At 42.5% G+C, this 23,039-nt stretch overlaps 1 protein-coding gene across 1 annotated transcript in view; it reads left to right on the top strand.

Moving 5' to 3' along the window:
* The window catches only part of LOC132392430 (tetraspanin-6-like), a 119,814-nt gene that overhangs the window by 81,894 nt on the left and 14,881 nt on the right, over nt 1–23,039 (top strand). Inside the window, exons 5-7 of the mRNA XM_059966254.1 lie at nt 16,440–16,628; nt 22,408–22,482; nt 22,659–22,751. Of these exons, the coding sequence (XP_059822237.1) occupies nt 16,440–16,628; nt 22,408–22,482; nt 22,659–22,751 (357 nt within the window). The remainder of the gene's footprint in view (nt 1–16,439; nt 16,629–22,407; nt 22,483–22,658; nt 22,752–23,039) is intronic.

Consider the following 23,039-nt stretch of genomic DNA (forward strand, 5'->3'; position numbering starts at 1 on the left):
AACCTTTTTACACTCTGGAGACTCAGCTGACACTCTGGACCAACAGGTGAGCCACAAACCAGTCATTAAGAAATTTTGAATAAATGGCTATGAGATTATTTTGGTTATAATGTATTTAAAACCATGAAAGTTATAGACAGAATAGAGAACCAGGGTTATCGAAAGGAGGCGAATGGCAAAAAAAAGGTGACATGAGGTTAAACTGATTTACAGAATTGGTGTTCAGGGCCTGGATTCCATTGCAAAGTGATTGGTGAAGGTAAATTTAATTATAGAATGCAAAGAGGAGTGGATAACTAGCTGAATGAAAATAATTTGCAGAGCTGAAGAGAGGGGCTAGCTGAATTACTCAAGTGGATCTCGACACAACCTGATGGATTTGACCGGCCATATAGTTTTGCTCCATACTGTCACTGTTCTGTGAATCTGTTATCCTGTTTATCAAAGATAATCAAGTCAAGCTCTCTTAGATAAGTAGATGTCTGGTTTTTTTTTCCACAATCCTGTCTGATTTGCTTAAGAACATGTTAATCAGAAAATTTAATTGCAAAATAGGTTTTAAAAGACTGTACTTATTGGGCACATTGAGATGGAGTGCGAATTTTGCAAACAGTTTCTGCAGGAATTTAAGAATTATTGTAGCTTTTGTTCACTATTATTTTCCTCTACCAAAACTTTCATTACACAGGCTATTCTGTTCAATTGAAATAAGCTTACATGTAGCCATAAAAAAAATGTATTATTTGTGTGTTTTGTGAAGCAATAGAGTTATATTGGATGTTTTGCATTATGTAGCAATGCAGGAATAAAAATATTTATTAAAACCTATTTTAAACTGTAGACTATTGTAAAATATCGAAACAAGGGTATGATTTTTCAACTTGTAAAGCTGCTCAGTCCATTTAGAACCTTATGTTGGACAACAACACATCAAACAATAGTGGAATGCTGCTCTCCATTGCTCCATGTCAATACATCGCTTTGGGAGATGAACCAAGAACAGATCTCATGAATTTCTCTACAAGAACTACTCTTTTCAACATGCTTTATGAAAACTCTCATATTCATATTAAGACAAAGCTGGTGAGACCACACTTAGAGTATTGTGTTCAATTCTGGTCACCTCATTATAGGAAGGATGTGGAAGCTATGGAGAGGGTGCAGAGGAGATTTACCAGGACGTTGCCTGGTTTGGAGAACAAGAGATATGAAGCAAGGTTAGCAGAGCTGGGACTTTCCTCTTTGGAGCGTAGAAGAATGAGAGGGGACTTGGAGGTCTACAAGATTATGAGAGGCATAGATAGGTTGGATAGTCAGTACCCATTTCCCAGGGCACCAATAGCAAACACCAGAGGGCATATGTACAAAATTAAGGGAGAGAAGTTTAGGGGAGATATCAGGGGTAAGATTTCACACAGAGGGTTGTGAGTGCCTGGAATGACTTGCCAGGGATGGTGGTGGAGGCTAAAACATTAGGGGTATTTAAGAGCCTCTTGGACAGGCACATGGATGAAAGAAAAATGGAGGGTTATGGGGTAGTGTGGGTTTAGTACTTTTAAGGATTATATGGGTCAGCACAACATGGAGGGCTGAAGGGCCTGTACTGTAATGTTTTATGGTTCTATGTTTCTAAAGCTGCTTTCTATAGTTCTACCACCTCTCATTAAAGCAAATTTGCCTAACTGTTGGTCTCTTTAAGCTCAGCTGCACTGAAAATCTACGTGTTACTTATTCAGGGCCTGACCTTAGTAACTTCAGGCCCAGGTTTTTTTTTTGCAAGCACCAAGTTTCTAGAGCCAGGATTCTAAGAAAATACAAATAAAGTGATTTTTCCTTGTGATCTTGGTTACACTTACAGTGCATACCATCTTGGATGTTGGAAAGATGTCGTTCATTTGTTGTCGATCAGTCCCTATACATCTCCATCCCCCACCAGGCAGGCCTCAAAGCTCTCTTGTTCTTTCAAGACACCAGACCCAACTTGTCTCCCTCCACCATCAATCTCCTCCAACTAGCAGAACTTTTCACCCTTAATAATTACTCCTTTGGCTCCTTTCCTTTGAAACAAGATGAGGTAGCCATGGGCACCGTGTGGCCATTGTCTCGCACACCATCACTACCTTTATCGACTCTGGAGATCTCCCATCCACCGCCACCAACCTCGTAGTTCCCACACTCTGTTTCTACCTCCTACCCAAGATCCACAAACTCGCTTGTCCAGGTAGACCCATTGTTTCAGTTTGTCCGTGCCCCACACTAAACTCATACCTGCATACCTCAACTCTGTTTTATCCCCCTAGTTCAGTCGCTTCCTACCTACATCCGTGACTTCATCCACTTTGCTTCCAACTTCCACTCTGCCCTCAAATTCACCTGGTCCATTTCTGACACCTCCCTCCCCTTTCTCAATCTCACTGTCTCCACCTCTGGAGATAGCTTATCTACTGATGTCTATTATAAACCCACAGACTCTCACAGCTACCTGGACTATACCCATCCCACCCTGTTACTTGTAAAAACACCATCCCTTCTCTCAATTCTTCCATGTCATCTGCCCTCAGGATGAGGCATTTCATTCTGGAATGAAGGATATTACCTCCTTTTTCAAATAAAGTGGCTTCCCTTCCTCCACCATCAACGCCACTCTCAGTCGCATCTCTTCCATTTCAAGCACATCTGCTCTTACCCCATCCTCTTACCACCCTCCATGTCCAGCACATAATTCTTTGAAATTCTGCCATCTCCAACAAGATCCTGCCACCAAGCACATCCTGCCCTCCCCCACACTTTCTGCAGGGGATCGCTCCCTGAATGACTCCATTGTCCATTTGTCTCTCCCTGTTGATCTCCCTCCTGGCACTTATCCTTGCAAGTGGAACAAGTGCTACACCTGCCCCTCACGACCATTCAGGGCCCCAAACAGTTCTTCCAGCTGAGACAACATTTCATCTGAGAGTCTGCTGGGGTCATATACTGCATCCGGTGCTCCAGGTGTGGCCTCATGTATATCGACGAGACACAACATAGATTGGGAGACCATATTACCAAGCACCTACACTCCGTCCACCAGAAAAAAACAAGGATCTCCCAGTGACCACCCATTTTAATTCCACTTCCCATTCTCAATTCGCAATGTCTACTCATGACCTCCTCTCTGGTTGGAGGAACAAGGCATTATATTCCATCTGGGTAGCCTCCAACCTGATGGCATGAATATCAATATCTCAAACTTCCAGAAATGACTCTGCCCTTCACCATTCTCCATCCCCTTCTTTCTCTCACCTCATCTCCTTACCCACCCATCGCCTCTCTCTGGTGCTGCTCCCCCTTTCTTTCCTCCATAGCCTTCTGTTCCCTCCTATCGGACTCCCCCTCTCCAGCCCTCTATCTCTTTCACCAATCAACTTCCCAGCTCTTTACTTCATCCCTCCCAGTTTTACCTATCATTTCTCTCTCCTCTCCCCCCCACCTTTTAAATCTACTCATCTTCTTCAGAACTGCCGCAAGGTCTCGGCCCGAAATGTCAACTGTTTACTCTTCTCCACAGATGCTGCCTGGCCTCCCGAGTTGCTCCAGCATTTTATGTGCGTTGCTTGGATTCCAGCACCTGAAGATTTTCTCTTGTTCTCCCACTTTTTGACATATTTAAAAAATCACCCCTTGCAGGAACAAAGGATTTTCAAAAATGGAAAGCATGAATCCGGCCGAGCTCTGACTGCACTGTCATCCAAAACCCCCACAGAGAGTTCACAAGTTTTACATTCTGGCCTCAGAAGAATGGTTTTGATGTGCTAGCTCTGGGAAATACTGGACATCTATGAATGCATCAAACTGGAAGAATTTGTAAAATTGGAACCATCTGGTGACCAAAGTCTGAGCCGACACTCTGACACAATGTTATCCTCTCTCTTGTGAGGGAGCATTCAGAGTGATTTGGAGTCAGAATTACGCAGCATGTCAACAGGCCTTTTGGCCGGTCACTGTACATTATAAATAACATATACAGTATAATGTTACATATCTGTAATAATCCTTTTGTATACTATTCAGCCTCTAGCCACATGTTCCGGGTGCTTGTTTAAATAATTAAATGTTCTAAGAGGACCAGATTTCAACCACACTCTGGCTAAAAATCTTCTTTTTCAGTTGCCCTTTACCTTACACACTTTGCTAAGGGGAAATGTTTCTCACTCTCTATCCTGTCTACGCCCCATACAGATTTGTCTACCTCAATCAGGTCTTCCTCAGACTTTGCTGCCCCCAAAAAATAAATAAAATGCATCCAGTCTATACAGTCCCTTCTCAGAAATGAAAATCCCCTCACAGGCAACATTTTTCTAAACTCGGTGTAGCGGTTACTTGAAAAACAAACCAAAAATACTGAGACAGTGAGTAAGGGAATTGACACTGTGTGACACACTTCTAAAGAACTGAGCTCCAAGTCAAAAAAAAGTTCAATCCTTTATTGCAAATCCAGCAAAGACAAATGATCTTACGTAGATATAAACAAACTATGCTAAGTTTGTGGATTTAGTGATACAGACAGGATACCTGAAGTTAACAGAATTAGCATAACCAAATTAGCAGTCAACAAAAAGAATTCATTCCTTGGTTCACCCCCATCTAACTAAAGGCATAAAGGGTGAATACGTGGTTATACTAAATCACTTCTACCATGCCGCAAACCATGTGACAAATTACTGTGACCCATAACACTCAACACAAAATACTACACAGGCAGAGAGGAAATTGAAAAATGGCTCCTACAACTGTCAAGGGCTATGTTCTTTCTGTATCCACCTGTCAATATCACTTAACATCCCTTCTCTTTCACCATGAAAATATGATGCTCCCTCAACAAACTTAGTTCTTTTTTGTATCACTCCCAATAGTCCAATGAGTTACCGGCAGTAACCACTCTGTACTTTTGCCAAAACCCATCTTATCATTTTAAAGTTCACTTCCTCAAACTAGGACCCAAACTTTCAAGGCTTTATCACTCCTTAGAACATGAGAAATACAAGCAGGAGAGGCCATTTGGCTCCTTAAGCCTGTTCCACCATTTAACATGATCATAGTCAACCAGGCCATGGGCTTAGTCCAACCTTAACTGCCTTTCAGCCAAAACCCCTACTACATAAAAACCTAAATGTGCCTTTAATAATCTTAGTTAGGTAGCCTCTCTTGCTTCCTCGGGCAAAGAATTCCACAAATTCACTACTCCCTGGGAAGCATATTTTCTCATCTCCACCCCAAAATCTCGAGGCTATATCCTCTTCAATAATAAACTTGAAATCAGCAGAAACCTGGTCACCCTCTCCTACATGACTCCACTCTACACTGGTATTCCGTCCGCTTCTCCAGTTACAATACATTTCTAAACACCCTCTCTAGTATGGGAAAACTAGAAAAATATAAACTCAGAAACGTTTCCTAGACTCTAAAAATTTCAGTCCTCTGCCCTTTCACACTGATACAATCCCAGTTAATATTAGAGAAACTAATATCCCCTACCACTACTTCAAGGTTTACACATCTGTTTTACCTGTATATTTGCTTCTGTCTCCTGTAGAATATCTAGGGGTCTCCAGCAAAGTAGTCATCATGTGTCATATCGAATGACATGGGTGATCATGGTCTTATCCATGACCATGTTCTTGGCAAATTTTTCTACAGCAGTGGCTTGCTATTATCTTCTTCTGAGCAGTTCTTTACAAGAAAGGTGACCCCAGCCTTTGTCAATGCTTTTCAGAGATGGTCTGGGGGTCATGTAACCAGGATTTGAGATGTGCAGCAGCTGCTCATACTATAATCCACCAACTGCTCCCATGGATTCTTGCGACTCTGATTGGGGGTTGGGGGGCTAAGCAGATGCCGCATATTACCCCAGGGTGACCTGTAAGCTAGTGGTAGAGATGTACCATCCAAGGGAAAGTAGTAAATGCGATATATTTGGCTCATTTGAAGAATCTTTCAGGATATCCTCCTTTCTTGCTGCAGAAATAGACTCCTTCCATTTTATACCAGCTCCATCTGACACCATGGAATGTCATTGCCAGTCCCGCTAATCTTTTGACCATATCTCTGTGAAAGCAACATCATTCTCATCTGATAATCAGTGTGATCTTACTCATCAACTTTCTGTTAAAATAGATGCAGTCAAGCCTATTTCTCGTGCATCTCATCAGCTCCGTATATGTTTTGCCCACCTAGTTTTCCCTCTGTTTAGCACTGAGAATCTGTATTTCATACTTCGGAAGCACACAGAAGTTGAGCTAAATGGAGGGTGGAGCACACTATCCCTAAATATAGAGTGTGGGGAGAGTGTCTGTTGGACCTATAAATCACTTGAACCTGTTATTTCAGGTGTTACGAATGTGCCACAACTCTGAGGGATCGAAGGGTACAAAGTAGCCCCCTCCTTTTCGAGAATCGCAAGATCACTATTAATTTGGGTCTGGGACCCAGGAAATGAGAGCAGGACACGCAGAATCCACAAGGATTTGGAATGTGTGTCCTGGCCTCAGCGATACAAAGCCACGGATAACGGCCATTGTCTCTTGGAGACGGAATTGTGTATTGAGTACTGTACTATTCATTGAAGCCCTCAGGGAATGACCAGAGTGGGCTGGTTGAGGGATTGCATCATCCCAACCTGATTGATATCCGAGACCCCGTGAGTAAGGATAAAAGAGGGTCTGGGGAACAACCCCTTTAGACGCACCAGGAGAAACGCTAGAAATCCCGTGACAGCATTTAATAGTGACAGCCAGTGGAGGGCTCGTGTGCGTCCTTTTCCCTTGCCTGGGAATTGGGGCCTTACCATGGAAGAATGGCTTAGCAAAAGGAGTGGCCACACGTGACCAGCTACACCAACTGAACTCTCGAAGGATCGACATGATAAAAAGGAAAAGCTGGCAAGTTTCTAAAATCTCTCTCTCGACTCCAACCAAAGACTGCAGCCTGAATGAACTGAGTAACTTTTATATTTCCATCGGACAATACATTATCCCCTAGACAACAATAGAGCTTATTTCTTATTGATTATTATTATACCCGCACTTTTAGATTTAGTATTGACAATGTATATTATCTGTATGTTTGCATTGATATTATTTGTGTATTTTTACTAATAAATACTGTTAAAAATAGTACCATCAGACTTCAATGGACCTCTCTATCTTTGCTGGTAAGTGACCCAGTTACAGGGTTCGTAACAATGTGGGGGCTCGTCCGGGATTTGATACCAAATTGGAGGGCCAGTGAATTGGGCTTGTAAGTCCAAACTTGGGTCTGGTTGCATGGGTAACCAGATGGGAAACCAGCAAAGATGGACGTGGATGAATTTAGAGAAAACCAGACTCTGGAGGCGCTAGAGGTGGCCACAAAGTCGGAATTGATAAATATTGCAAAAGGACTAAGCCTCGCAGAGGTGAGGTTGTCAATGAAAAAGCAGGAGGTGTGGAGGGCCATAACTCAGTATTATATTGTGAAGAGTGTGTTTTCTGCTGAGGTATTGGAAAATACCCCTGAAAAGGCACCAGCCAGTGGGATGGCTCAGTTAGAGTTGGAGAAATTAAGGTTGGAACATGAAATTAAATTAAAGCAGCTGAAAAAGAAAAAGGGCCGAGAAAGAGAAGGAGAAAGCCATAAAGGAGAAAGAGCAGGAAAGAGCTGAGAAACAAAGGGAACATGAAATTCAGTTAAAACAGCTGGAAGCATCTGAAAAAGAGAAACAGAGGCAACATGACTTGGATATGGAGAAGTTAAGGCAAGAGCGAAGAGTTCAAGGGTCAGAACGAGAGGAGCGGTTTAATGTTAGTCGGGAGTTGAGGTTAGCACCTCCGTTTGAGGAAACGGATGTTGCTAGTTATTTCTTGAATTTTGAAAAGGTGGCAGTGAATCAGAAGTGGCCCAAAGAGCAATGGGTGGCATTGTTACAAAGTGTGTTAAAAGGGAAGGCACAACGGGCATATGCGGTGTTGTCCATGGAGGAGGAAGAGTCAGAGAATTATGAGAAAGTAAAGGAGGTCATTCTTCGGACCTATGAATTGGTACCTGAAGCCTATAGACAAAACTTCAGAAATCTAAAGAAAGGGTGGAATCAGACGTATACCGAGTTTGCCTATGAGAAGGGTGTGCTCTTGGATCGTTGGTGTGCAGCAGAAATAGTGGAAGAAGATTTTTGGCATCTCAGGGAGTTAATTCTGATTGAGGAATTTAAAGGTTGTGTTTCAGATGATATCCGGATGTATTTGAATGAGAAGCCAAATAAGTCCATCTCCGAATTTGCTAGGTTCGCAGATGAATATGCCCTAACCCACAAGACAGTTTTCCTCAAATAAAAGTTACCAGAGAGACCGTGGGAACGGTAGAGAAAGCCCACCGTCTGAGGCAGAGGTCCCACTGGGAGCTAGTGGTAAGATTGAGGAGGAGAGGCAAGACAGCAGGAGAGTTCCTGGCTTGACTCATTTTAATTGTGGAAAGGGGGGGGGGACATATTGCATCTAAGTGCCTTGCTCCGAGGAAGGAGACAGGAAAATGGAAAGCAGCAGTCCCTATAGGATGTGCTGTGGTAATCAGAAAATCGACAAGAGAGCCCCAGGTAGACAGAGTACGAGAAGGGTCTGAGACATGTATGTCAAAAGGAACCGTGTCTGTGAGAGAGGGAGACACACCAGTTCTGGAGAGACATGGGAGCTGAACTGTCATTGATTAGCAGTAAGGTACTGGATTTTGGTCGCAAGACGGGAACGGTAGCTTTGAAAGGAATAGGAAAAGGAACAGAAGCGGTGCCCTTGCATAGGATCATTATAAATTGTGAGCTGGTATCTGGACCAGTTGAAATAGGGGTGCGATCAGAATTCCCGAGAACTGATGCGGATGTCCTTCTTGGTAACGATTTAGCCGGTGGTAAGGTTTGGTCAGCAATGAAGCTGACGAGCAAACCAGTGAGTGTTGGAGTCCCACCCCTAGATTCCAAGATCTATCCCGCATGCGCGATCACTCGCAGCCTGTTGAGAAAGGCAGCTGAGACAGAGAGCAGTTTAAATCCAGCCAGTATCAATTTGGCCGAGACGTTTTTACCAACCCTGTACCAAGAGGGTGGTAAAACGGAGAATAGGAAAGTGGAAAAGAGTAAGGGAGAAGAGGTAGTCCTGCCCTTAGCCAGGAGAAAACTTAGAGGCACAGAGTAAAGATAAGAAACAGATAAGGCTGTTAAAAGGTCCAGAGTTGGACATGGATGATCTGTCTGGTTTGGCAGAACTGTTTGAAGAAGTTGAAAATTCTAAATGTGTTCCCAATAATGAAATGAGGGCAGTCCTAGATGAAAAGGATGCCATTACCTTGAAGTCTGCTGGGTTGGCAGATGAGGTTGTTACAGCCCACGGTGTTGAGTTTACTCCGGAAGAGAGTTGCCCAGAGAGTAGCTGGGAGGATCAGGGGAATTTAGAATTTGAAAAGGGTACGGGTATTGAAAGCCTGGAAGAGGCAAATGTCCCGTTTGAGTGTGTTCAAGATGTGGATGAACGTGGTAATGAACCTAGTAAAGGAGCTCAGAAAAAGTCCGAGTTATTTGATTCAGTTGAAAAGGAATTCAGTGCTTGTGGGTCAGATGGACTTGGTTCAGTGAAAAAAGGGTTAACCTTAGTAATAGTGGGAAGTGAGAATTCTCAGTTGTTTGTGCTCGAAGGTGTGTTAAAAGTTAGCGAGGAGATAAAAGGTGGTGAGGTGAGTATTATTATTGAATGAAAAGGGAAAAGTGTAGTTCCAAAATTGAATGAAGAAAATTTAAAGTCTGGATTGATGTCAGAAGCAGCAACCAGGCTACAGAGACAGTGGCTTGGTAATGCGGTGCCTGCGAATCAATTACAGGTTGAGTTGGAATGTAAAGGTGCCCCACACGCTATTGTTATTCAAGAGTGTGGTGTGAAAAAGCAGAATTTGAAATGCTGTTTGAACAAAGGATCGCTTGCAGATCTTAAATTGAAAACTAATAGCATGAAGGGTCCTGAAGAGAAAACTAGCAACTTGCTTAAACTTAAAGAATTGTGTGGAGATTCGGAAAAAGGTCTAGGTTTGGAACACATTGTTGATAAAATAACTCCTATGAAAGGAGTGGGCGAAAGCCTATTTCGCCATTGTGCACAAGCTCTCCACGTGGAAGTTAACTGGAAAAGGGGCGAGGGTTGACGGGCGGCCATTTTAAATAGCAAGATCCGGTTGTAAGGGATTTCGACAAAGCATGTGAATAATAAAAACAACCCCCATGGAAGATTGACTGTTAAGTTTGAAAGTAACAAAGATTAGTATTTGCATGAACTTTTGTAGTATACATGTAAGCTAAGATCACAACTCTTTAGTTTTTGTTTGCTGAAGAAAAGGAATAAAAATAGGTGGTTAGCAAATTGAAGTCTGATGCTACAAGAATTTAAGGTACAAGAAGTACAGATATTAAAGGAAGTGACAATGTAATTGTTAACTGTTTAGATGCTGAATTGAATGTATAACTGTATTACTCTGTAGTGGAAAAAAACTTTTGTATTGTGTTAGATTCTAAAATCCTGCAAGACTCTGTGTTACTTCGTTTTCACCGATGGTAAAAACGCTTTGAAGGAAGGGGATGTTACAAATGTGCCACAACTCTGAGGGGCCGAAGGGTACAAAGTAGCCCCCTCCTTTTCAAGAATCGCAAGATCGCTATTAATTCGGGTCTGGGACCCAGAAAATGAGAGAGAGACACGCAAAATCCACAAGGGTTTGGAATGTGTGTCCTGGCCTCAGCGATACAAAGCCACGGATAACGGCCATTGACTCTTGGAGACAGAATTGTGTATTGAGTACTGTACTATTCATTGAAGCCCTCAGGGAATGACCTGAGTGGGCTGGTTGAGGGATTACATCATCCCAACCTGATTGACATCTGAGACCCCGTGAGTAAGGATAAAAGAGGGTCTGGGGAACAACCCCTTTAGATGCACCAGGAGAAACGCTAGAAATCCCGTGACAGCGTTTAATAGCGACAGCCGGTGGGGCTCGCGTGCGTCCTTTTCCCTTGCCTGGGAATAGGGGCCTTACCACGGAAGAATGGCTTAGCAAAAGGAGTGGCCACACGTGACCAGCTACACCAATGGAACTCTCGAAGGATCGACATGATAAAAAGGAAAAGCTGGCAAGTTTCTAAAATCTCTCTCTCGACTCCAACCAAAGGCTGCAGCCTGAATGAACTGAGTAACTTTTATATTTCCATCGGACAATACATTATCCCCTAGACAACGATAGAGCTTATTTCTTATTGATTATTATTATACCCGCACTTTTAGATTTAGTATTGATGACGTATCTTATCTGTATGTTTGCATTGATATTATTTTTGTGTATTTTTACTAATAAATACTGTTAAAAATAGTACCATCAGACTTCAACGGACCTCTCTATCTTTGCTGGTAAGTGACCCAGTTACGGGGTTCGTAACACAGGCCTGGGATTGAAGGAAGTTATCCTCAATCTTGAGGGACCATCTAACTTGTAATATCATTGCACAGTACAATAGAAGGCATTCCATCTCTTCCCCCTCCCTATTCATCAGTTACACAATCTACCAAAGTATAATGTGCAAATATTACATCAACTGTCAACTCAGGGAATTTAAAGTCAGCTTTAGAGAAAGTGGAAATAAAGTATATCATGCAACTTAGTCCTCCAAGCGGACTACAATTTTGTCTCTTATCGTTGTCTGGAGGGTTGCATGCCTCAATGAACAGGAGAGCTGTGTTGGCTGGAGTCAGGGCTTCACGTTTTGGTTCTTGGTAGAGTCACCTATACCAAACAGGTCAAAGGGTAAAGGCCAGAGTGGTCCACTGGTCCACTGGTCCTCCACGCTCAGGGGCTCAGCTCAGGGCCAACAACCCTGACTGGTAAAACAAAATTATTATGGAAACAGCAATGACGAATCCTTCTGGATCTGAGTGTGATGGTGTGTCTCAGTCTCTGCCTGAGACCTGCATGACTGACAGTTGTGAAAACCGGGAGGAAGCTGCTGACATGATGAAGGAAGCCCTGAACACCGCCAGAGATGGAGGACCTTCATTGCTGCCCTAAATGCCAGCAGCGTAATGGGAAGTAATAACATCTTAATGCTTTAAGTGCACGGGTCTACTGAAGTATGTACTCTACAAAACAAGGGGGAGGAGAGAAGATCAGAAAAGAGGAAGTTGCAAAGGGTAAAATAAAGGAGAGGAGAAATTGGAAGAGAGGCATTGTGAAGGTGTTAAAATGATGGGAGCACCAAGGTGACGGATGGAAGTCACTTTTTATTGTCATTCTGATCATAACTGCTGGTACAGTGAAAACCAGTCAATGTTTTTCAGGACCATGGTGCTACATGAAACAGTACAAAAACTAGACTGAACTACATAAAAACAACACAGAAAAAGACTACACTAGACTACAGACCTACCCAGGACTGCATAAAGTGCACAAAACAGTGCAGGCATTACAATAAATAATAAACAGGACAATAGGCACAGTAGAGAGCAGCAAGTTGGTGTCAGTCCAGGCTCTGGGTATTGAGGAGTCCGATGGCTTGGGGGGGAAGAAACTGTTACATAGTCTGGTCGTGAGAGCCCGAATGCTTAGGAGCCTTTTCCCAGACGGCGGGAGGGAGAAGAGTTTGTATGAGGGTTGCGTGGGGTCCTTCATAATGCTGTTTGCTTTGCGGATGCAGCGTGACGTGAGTGAGTCTCGTTCACAACACCCTTCTCACATCGCCAAAGAAGCAGGTATGAAGGAAGATGTTACTAAAAGTATTTGTATTCGACAGGATCCAATGACATTACTTACTTCTCTTCAACATATTTTAGTAGGACGCAGAAAAGCAGAGGCGTAATTGATTAAATGTACTAAATTGGAAAGGAAATCTCAGCTTATTGTGTGAAAAGCAGTTTATAATAAATTAAATAAAAAATCAAAGCTACTGCTGATGCGAGAAGTCGAAAATTAAAAAAGAAACGCTGGAAACACTCAGTAGCCAAGGCCGTTTTTATGGGAAGAGAAAGAGTTAGTGTTTTAGGTGAAAACTCTTCAGAAATGGTAAGGTTCACTGACCTGCTGAATGTCTCCAACCTTTCTTCTCTCACATTCCCACTGGTGATGGAGGGTCTTTAATGAAGCTTCTCTTCGTACATATACGAGCTGACTTGCTGAATAGTGCCAGTGTTTTTAATGCAGTTAATTAACCTATTTGTATCACTGACCTACTTTAGATGTTCAGGAGGCAGGGTTAATTAGGGGCGGGGGAGAGAACTGGGTGAATTGAAAAAGGCAGCGAAGTTTGCATTGGCTTGTAAAATCTTATTGCGCGTCAGGCAACAGAGGAATGATGCTTAAAATCGTGCTGTTTGTTCTTAACCTCCTCTTTCTGGTATTTTTGTTGTCTGCATTTTCAGTCCTCATTCTACTTGAATAGTTAACATGCCTAATTTAAAATCTCAAATGATTTAGTTAAAGGAGTTTCACATGACGATAGTTTAGGTGGATTTGTGTAATTGTAAGCATTTAATCTGAGTTGTTGTTGATACAGGCAGCTGTTCATAAAATTTTCATTTTTTTTCTTTGCTCGTGATTGTCAGATCAGCGTAAGTTAGCGGAGTAGGAGTTTCCCTCAGAATCGGTAATAACGTGCCCCCTTCCTACCCTGAAATCTCTTCATGCTACCTGGAGAGTCAGTAACGAATCCTTTCCGAGCCATTGTACCTTGGGGGAATCTCGCTAGCAAACTGAGAAACCCTTTGCAGAAAAATATGGTTCAGATTCTGAGCTCTCTGTTCCTCCGATTATGCCCAGTCAGCACGTCACCCCTTCAGTGTGCATGGTCCTTGTGATAAAACGTGTACATTCCTGCATTTCATAAAAACCTTGGGTGGTGCTTTAAGTCCCCAAACGTGAAACTCTGTTTATAGTTTGACCCGGTCGGTCGTTGGGCGGAATCTTCTTTTGAATTGACAGCGAATTTATTGTGGTTTAGCACTTCTGTAAAGTATCACTTTAATCTCCTTCAATCTTTCCTCAAAGAGGGAAGACCTGTGGGATTGATTCAGAGAAGGAAATGCAATTTTCTGAAGTGCAATACAGATTGATTATTTCCTTTTTGCCCCTTTCAATGAGGGAACATGGCTTGTTGCTAAGTCTTGGTAACTAAGCTTCCTCTTGGGGTTCTAATTAGTTTCAGGAATCCCTAACAACATCTCTATCAATAGCCACAAATTGTAGTTGCAGGTTGTGGCAGGAAGGGCCTGAAGTGAATTAGTATTGTGCAATATCTGTAGAGGTAGCTTAACCTGACAGGTTAAAGAGGGAGATATCCAAAATTAGAGGATTAGCATTGAATGGTGGAGCATGCTTGAACAAGAGGATAAGATATAAGAGAATGGGACCAATCAAGTGTGACAGTAGGAAACAGTGTATGGAACTGGAAGTGGTACTTAATGAATACTTTGCTTCAGTATTCACTATGGAAAAGGATCTTGGCAATTGTAGGGATGACTTACAGCGGACTGAAAAGCTTGAGCATGCAGATATTAAGAAAGAAGATGTATGTGCTGGAGCTTTTAGAAAGCATCAAGTTAGATAAGTTGCTGGTACCAGACAAGATGTACCCCAGGCTACTGTGGGAGGCAAGGGAGGAGATTGCTGAGCTTCTGGCGATGATCTTTGCATCATCAATGGGGATGGGAGAGGTTCTGGAGGATTGGCGGGTTGAGGATGTTTTTCCTTTATTCAAGAAAGGGAGTAGAGATAGCCCAGGAAATTATAGCCTAGTAATTCTTACTTCAGTGGTTGGTAAGTTGATGGAGAAGATCCTGACAGGCAGGATTTATGTACATTTGGAGAGGCATAATATGACAAGGAATAGTCAGCATGGCTTTGTCAAAGGCAGGTTGTGCCTTACGAGTCTGATCGAATTTTTTGAGGATGTGACTAAATACATTGATGAAGAAAGAGCAGTAGATGTAGTGTATATGGATTTCAGTGAGGCATTTGATAAGATACCCCATGCAAGACTTATTGAGAAAGTAAGGAGGCATGGGATCCAAGGGTACATTGCTTTGTGGATCCAGAACTGGCTTGCCCACAGAAGGCAAAGAGTAGTTGTTGAAAGGTCATATTCTGCATGGAGGTTTGTGACCAGCGGTGTGCCTCTGGGATCTGTTCTGGGACCCCTACTCTTTGTGATTTTTTTTTAAAATAAATGACCTGAATGAGGAAGTGGAGGGATGGGTTCGTAAATCTGCTGATGACGCAAAGGTTGGGGGTGTTGTGAATAGTGTGGAGGGCTGTTAGAAGTTACAGTGGGACATTGCTAGGATGCAAAACTAGGCTGAGAAGTGGCAGATGGAGTTCAACCCAGTTAAGTGTGAAGTGGTTCATTTTGGTAGGTTAAATATGATGGCAGAATATAGTGTAAGACTATTGGCAGTGTGGAGGATCCGAAGGATCTTGGGGTCCAAGTCCATAGGTCACTCAAAGCTGCTGTGCAGGTTGACTCTGTGGTTAAGAAGGCATACTGTGCATTTGTCTTCATCAATCGTGGGATTGAGTTTAAGAGCCGAGAGGTAATGTTGCAGCTATATAGGACCCTGGTCAGACCCCACTTGGAGTACTGTGCTCAGTTCTGGTCGCCTCACTACAGGAAGGATGTGTAAACCATAGAAAGGGTACAGAGGAGATTTACAAGCATGTTTCCTGGATTGGGGAGCATGCCTTATGAGAATAGTTTGAGTGAACTTGGCCTTTCCTCCTTTGAGTGACGGAGGATGAGAGGTGACCTGATAGCGTATAAGATGATGAGAGGCGTTAATCGTGTGGATAGTCAGAGGCTTTTTCCCAGGGCTGAAATGGCTAACATGAGAGGGAACAGTTTTAAGGTGTTTGGAAATAGGTACAGAGGAGATGTCAGGGATAAGTTTTTTTTTTACACAGGGAGTGGTGAGTGCGTGGAATGGGCTGCTGGCAATAGTGGTGGAGGCGGAAGCGATAGTCTTTTAAGAGACTCCTGGATAGGTACATGGAGCTTGGAAAAATAGAGGGCTATGGGTAACCCTATATAATTTCTGAGGTAAGGACATGTTTGTCACAGCTTTGTGGGCTGAAGGGCCTGTATTATGCTTTAGGTTTTCTATGTTTCTAACCAAATTCCACACTCATTCTATATTTTTTTCCAGGTTTCTAGACCTGAATTCAGTCCTGAGATGCAAAACATGTATTGTTGGACTGGTATTACATCAGTGTCTTATCTTGTGATGTGGATTTTTAAACATCCCCTTTTTAATTTCTGCCTATTCTTGACTTGGTGATGTGATGTGTGTCTACTCTCCATAACTTTGATAGCACTATGTAAACCTTGTACACAACTGATCTAAAAATGTTTTCTCTCCCAGGTGTTTGGTGTTGAAATTGTGTGGATAGGTGCTACAATCCATCTGAACCTATATCCACTCTCTTTGCTGGTTGAAAAACGGATTTCAGAAGTCCCTGCTGTGCTCATTATTCTTGGTGTTGTCATATTTTTCATGGCTGTCTTGGGGATTGGCTCCATTTGGAAGGAAAACGTTTTGGTGATAAAAGTGGTAATTTTTTAAAAAAAATCTTTATTTAATAGTACAAAACATTTTATCAAAAGTTGACTAAACTAAATTCAAGTCCTCCTTCCCACCAATAAATGGTTTTAAATATTCCCACTATGAGAAGTAAGTCCGTACTGCAAGTCTTTCTAGTGCAGGATGATGACTTCAGTTGTGCTATCTGAAATTCGTGGGACGACAAGTGTCTTGGTGCGTGATTTGGAATGATCAAACTTGCTCCAAGTTGGAAACATGAGAAGTGGTAGATTTTTAGAATCTGGAGAATATCAAAATAAACTTCTGGAGGAGCTCCCTAACAAGGGAGAATCTGCAGATGCTGGAAATCTGAGCAACACACAAAATGCTGAAGGAACTCAGCTGGCCAGGCAGCATCTATGGGGAAAAATGCACTGTCGACGTTTCTATCAGAAACCCTTTGGCTGGACTGAAGGAAAGAAAGCTGAGGAGTAAATTTGAAAGGTGGTGGGGGGAGTGGAGAGAGAAATGCCAGGTGATGGATGAAACTTGGAGGGAGAGGGATGAAGCTAGGAGCTGGGCAGTTGATTGGTGAAAGACAGAAGGTCATGAAAGAAAAAGAAGAGGGAGGCAATGAGCAGGCACGGAGATAACATGAGAGAAGGAAAAGCAGATGGGAAATGGAGGTGGGGGGAGGCATTACTGGAAGTTTGAGAAATCAATGTTCGTGCCGTCGGGTTGGAGGCTACCCAAACAATATAAGGTGTGGTAGCTCCTCCACTATCATGATAAATCCACACTCGGGTTGGAGGAACAATACCTTGTATTTGTTTGGGTAGCCTCCAACCTAATGGCATAAACATTGATTTCTTCAAAATTCCAGTAATGCCCCCCCACCACTTCCCATCCACTTTTCCTTCTCATGTTATCTCCTTGCCTGCCTATTGCCTCCCTCTGCTGCTCCTACACCCTCCTTTTTTCTTTCTTCCATGGACTTCAGTCTCTTTTACCAATCAACTTCCTAGCTCTTTGCTTCATCCCTCCATCCCTTCCCTTCCACCTATCGCTCAGCGTGTCTCCTCTCCCCACCCTCCCCCACTGCCCCACCTTTCAAATCTGCTCCTCAGCTTTTTTTCTACAGTCCTTCAGAATGGGTTTGGCCCAAAACGTTGAATGTACTTTTTTCCATGGACGCTGCATGGCCTGCTGAGTTCCTCCAGCATTTTGTGTGGGTGTTCTGAAGGAACTCATTGGGTCAAGCAGAATCTGAGGTGGCAAAGGGGTGGTCAATATTTCATTCCTAATTCAGGGTTATGATCTGAGAGTGTGGATGGAATGTAGTCAACATAAAGGGGGGGGGGAGGGTTAGGATGGGACAGAACCTTGAAAACTAAGTAGAACCAGAAGAGGGGATAGTGGGAAGATGGAACCAGAATTTGATGGTGGAAAGTAGTGGTGATGTCTGCTTAATGATGGGAGGGGAATGGAAAAGGTGAACCAAGGCGGAAAAGCTCTGGGGGCACTGATGAGAGTGCAAAAGGTGCAAGGGGGAAATGGAAACTAGAAGATTCAATGCTATGCCATTGGGATGTGTGATAACCAGGGAGAAGTGGAGTAGTTATTCTAGTTTGTGTTTGGCCTTGCTGTGCCATTGGAGAAGGCTGATGACCTATGGGTCTTATTTATTGAGATCCATTGTGGAATTGTCCCTTTGAACCATACCACACAGCAACTCACCAATCAACCCAAGCCTGATCATGGGACAGTTTACAATGACCAATTAACCTCCCAACGGGTTGACATTTGAAAGGAAGTTTAAGTGACATGCAACCAAAAATGCAAGAAGGCCTTTGTGAATTAAACATAGATGCTCTGCAGAATGGTCACCCAGACCTTGTGTGGTTCCTCTAGTGAGGACAAGGTCACATTGAGAGCACTAAATGCAACTGACAAGGTTGGAGGTGTCTGTGACTGTTTAGGTCCTGGATGGTGGAGAGAGAGAAGGCACAGGGACAAGTGTTGTACTTCCTATGATTGCAGGGGAAGTGTCCAGGAACAGAAGAATGTAGGGGAAGAAATGAGCAGACCAGAGAATCATGGAGATTGTGGTCTCTGTCGAAAGCAATGGGGAGGGGGGGGGGGGGTGGGATGTAAGGTGGCATGGTGGGATCCAGGTGAAGCTGGTGGAAATGAAGAATGAAATGCTGTACTGTATGCAGAGGCTAGTTAGTGGGCAGGACCAGGGCAACTGCTCTATCTTGGGAGCATGCAGCGAGGGAATTGAGGGGCCTGCCTCTTACAGGAGCTGGTAGGAGGAGATGTGGTCAAGGTAGCTGTGAGAGTCTGTTACATATCACTGACTAGTTTGTCACTTGAGATGGGGACTGAGATCCAGAGATTGAAGAGGAGTGTCAGAAATGAGTGAGTTTGAATCTGGTTGGGCTGAGGGCAGCAGATGGCAAGGGTGATTTAAAATGTTCTGCACAATGCATTGTGTTTGTGTGTGCATTTGGGGTGTGGATGTATTGGGTATTGGAGCCAGAGTAAGTTTGCTTCACATGACCAATAAAAGGACAGGTTTTGCTGGGGCCAAGTAAGTGCTACATCTTTGATTACTACAAAGTAGGAGGAATGAAATTAGGAAGTAAGAGGGACAACAAGTTCTACAAGGCTGTGGAGAATTGGTTGGGTCTTCATTCTGGGGTAAAAAGTAGACTGTCCCAAGACCGATCATTTGTTTGGTTATGGGGTAGGGCTGGTGTGTACCAAGATCTTCCTCTTGTCTGGGTGGGAAGGGGCTAGGCTTTGGGCTCCTTATTTTAGAAAGGATATACTGACATTGGAGACGGTTCAGAAAAGATTCACGAGCATGATTCCAGGAATGAAAGGGTTACCATGTGAGGAACGTCTGGCAGCTCTTGGGCTGTATTCCCTGGAGTTCAGGAGAATGAGGGGGTATCTCATAGAAACATTCCGAATGTTAAAAGGCCTGAAAAGATTAGCTATGACAAAGTTAATTCCCATGGTATGGGATTCTAAGACAAGAGGGCACGACTTCAGGATTGAAGGACATCCTTTTAGAACTGAGATGCAGAGAAATTGCTTCAGTCAGAGGGTGGTAAATCTGTGGAATTTGTTGCCATGACTGTCTATGGAGGCCAAGTCATTGGGTGTATTCACGGCAGAGATAGATAGTTCCTTGATTAGCCAAGGCATTAAAGGGTATGAGGTGAAAGCAGGGGTGGGGATGATTGGATGAAGTGGATCACCCCATGATTGAATGGCAGAGCAGACTCGATGGCCCGAATGGCCTACTTCTGCTCCTAAATCTTGTGGATGGAGGTGTATAAAGAATGGATTCATGGTAAGGTTGAGATAGTTGGGGGCAGGGAAGTGGAAGTTATCAAAATTGTGGAGGACCTGAGCGGATTGGGTGAGGTTTAGGAGATGCAGGTGGGAATGGACTAGACAGTGGAAACAGCATAGAGATAAGATATGAAGAGAGAAGTTCAGCGGGAGCAGCAAAAAACAGAAACATTCTGTCTACCAGGTCAGTCCTGGTTGTGGGTAAGAGATGGAGGTAGGGACTTGGAGCACTATAAGGTTGGAGGCTGTGGAGGGGAGATGTCCAGATGTAATGGTCTTGGGACCAGTAGCCTGGTGTTTATTGGTATGGCCATGATCTGGAATTGACTATGGTTTGGTGCCAAGCATAAAACACAGGACAATACTATTGCATCGCACACAATAGCACCAAAAGTTTGCAAGACAATAGTGCAACGGCCATGAGCAATCAATGATTGGCAGAACAGTCACATGCATCAACGTCAAAAATCAAACTTCAATTAGAACATGTGAACAGACAAAATAATCATCAACAGAACAAGGAGAACAGAAAAGACCATTTAACGGATGTAGTGTAGGGGCAGGTGGGATATCACGCCTGAGTTCTGTCGTGAAGCTGGATAGCTGTAGGAAACAAGCTTTGGTGTCTTTGGAAGTTCGGTGAGACCTCTTCAGGAAAGGAGTGGTGTCTGAGAATGGCCATCTGACCTCTCCAAGGTAAAGTTAGTGTGTCTGACCTTCACGTCACCCTCATTGCAGGCTTGATGGATTCGGGACTGGTGCACAGTGAGTGGAGTGCTGCACGTTCAGAGGGAGTAAAGTAGGGCTGGGTGAGGGGAGTGGAGGAATCTAGGCTTGGGCAACCAGAGATGGGAAAAGTCAAGAGAAGCACGCTTTCAAGTTTTTTAAAAAAAAAGTATTTTAAATTGGCATGCCTTCATAACTGGAGTTATTACTACATTTTAACTATTTCTGACAGGCATAATAGGTAAAGCTCACTCAGAGCTATAAACTGCTTTTGAAACTTGTTTTGTGTTCTCCCCATAAAAGTGCTATTAACAAACTTGTGCAGCCTGTCTATTGCAATTTACCAGAAACAGCTGGGAACTTATTATAAAGTAAAAAGAATTGGCATTGAGCTTTGAATTTGGCTGCAGTCCATGTCTATGTTAAACAAACCTGATAAAAATTTTTCTGCCAGCTGGTAGTTTGCTATTATTTTGCATTGAAAGTTGCCTTAACCAGGAAAATAGCTGAGCCTAGGCTGGTTAGACGGTTAGACACTGAAAGGTGTTGTCAGTGTGTTGTTCTTCCACACTCTCATCTTAACCATTCATTAAACAGAAAGACGAGCATTTTGCCTGAATTATTAAAACATTTTTTCCTTTGTCAGGGTAAGTAAAGGGAGGCACAATTCAAATAGTGAATGTATATTGCTGTTCATGAGATATTCCCATTGCATTGAGCATTGATGTATTTCTCAGGAAGCTTGTCTTTACTGTTGACACTCAACATCTTGTGATTTGATAAATTTTCAAACTGTACCACCTGGAGACTTTTGAATGCAAACCGTTCAATAATTTTCCAAGAAGTGCAAACACATTTGCTGAATATTATTGTGCATCCCTTGTTTATGATTTGGATACAAATTTCAACAGTTGATTGCAGTTGTCAGAAATGTGTATTAGTTCACATCTAAATATCTCAGTTTAGAATTTTCTATATTAATTTAATTCCTTTTTTAAACACATATGTAAGTAATCCATTCAACACATTACAAAGGCAATGTTGATTAGAAACACTCCTGGAAATGTACTTTCTTCTTGATTTGGCTTGTCGTCCAGAGCATCTTATCTGCTTTTATTTAACAATCACCCACTGATTTGAGACTGTGCTCCTACAAACTGATCATAATCAAATTCTGTGTGTGGCCAGTTCACTTTTTTTTTTAAAAAAGAGGAATAGATGAAGATCTTTGCAAAAGCTTCAGACTCCACAAACAAGGAACTGTATTTATACCTTCATGAAGATGGACAAGCAAGTTTAAGAACTGTTCATGCTGAAAACTACATAAGATATTATAACAACTGCTGCAAGATATATACATGGAAGCATGAATATTAACCTATAATGCATCCAATGCTCATTTTGCGCTGTTAGCTGTAGTGCCTCAGTTTCTGTTCTGAGCTCTGCAATTGCTCATTGTTCATTCAGAATTAAATGAAATAATTTATGTTGCTACACAAATTTAGTAGTAACTAGTCTCATTCAAAGGCAATCAAAATAAATTTGGAATAAACTCTTTGCCTGGCCCGTGTGTGACCCCAGCATAAACTAATATGATTGAAATCTAAGTCTTTGACTTGTGCCATTATACCTTCAAAAACAGACCTTGAATCTCAAGAATGTAGTGTCGGTGCAACATATGTGACATGTTTACATTGCATTGTGTTTTCTTCCTCAGTTTCTGATTCTGATGATTCTGGTTTTTCTTGTGGAAATATCTGTTGAAGTGTCTACATATATCCTCAGGAGCCAGGTAAGCACTTTGTATAAGCTGCACATTTTGTTTGACTCTACCTAATCTCATTCTATTTTTCTGATAAATTCTATACATCTGTGCCATCTTTAAATAAGAAATATATCTTTCATCGAATGTAACATATTCTGTTTCCCTTTCTTCTGAATCGCCCCACCCCCACACCCATTTTGTAGATCTACAATAATCTAAGCCATGATATTGAGCAAACCTTTGAAGACTATGATGAGATGTCCACGTTAAAAGTGTTAGACCAACTGCAAATCAAGGTTAAGTCCTTTTTACTGTTTCCCTTTTACACGCTTGTGCTGTTTTGGGAAATTTCTTAGTTATTTTGTCTGAATTGCATTTGAGATAATTTGCTTTGGAATCTTAAAAACTGCTGCAGGAAGACAGACTTATCTGATACCATCTTCTGATATCTCAAAACAGATGCAATGCTTTGAGAACTAGACGCCTCCTTTTATGGAAAATATCCAGTACACATAATCTATTATTTGCTGCTTTTTTTTAAAAAAAGAAGTCTGTGAAAATGGGTGTTCTTATGCATGCACAAT

The sequence above is a fragment of the Hypanus sabinus genome, chromosome 4, assembly GCF_030144855.1.
Source record: "Hypanus sabinus isolate sHypSab1 chromosome 4, sHypSab1.hap1, whole genome shotgun sequence".
Classification (NCBI taxonomy): domain Eukaryota; kingdom Metazoa; phylum Chordata; class Chondrichthyes; order Myliobatiformes; family Dasyatidae; genus Hypanus; species Hypanus sabinus.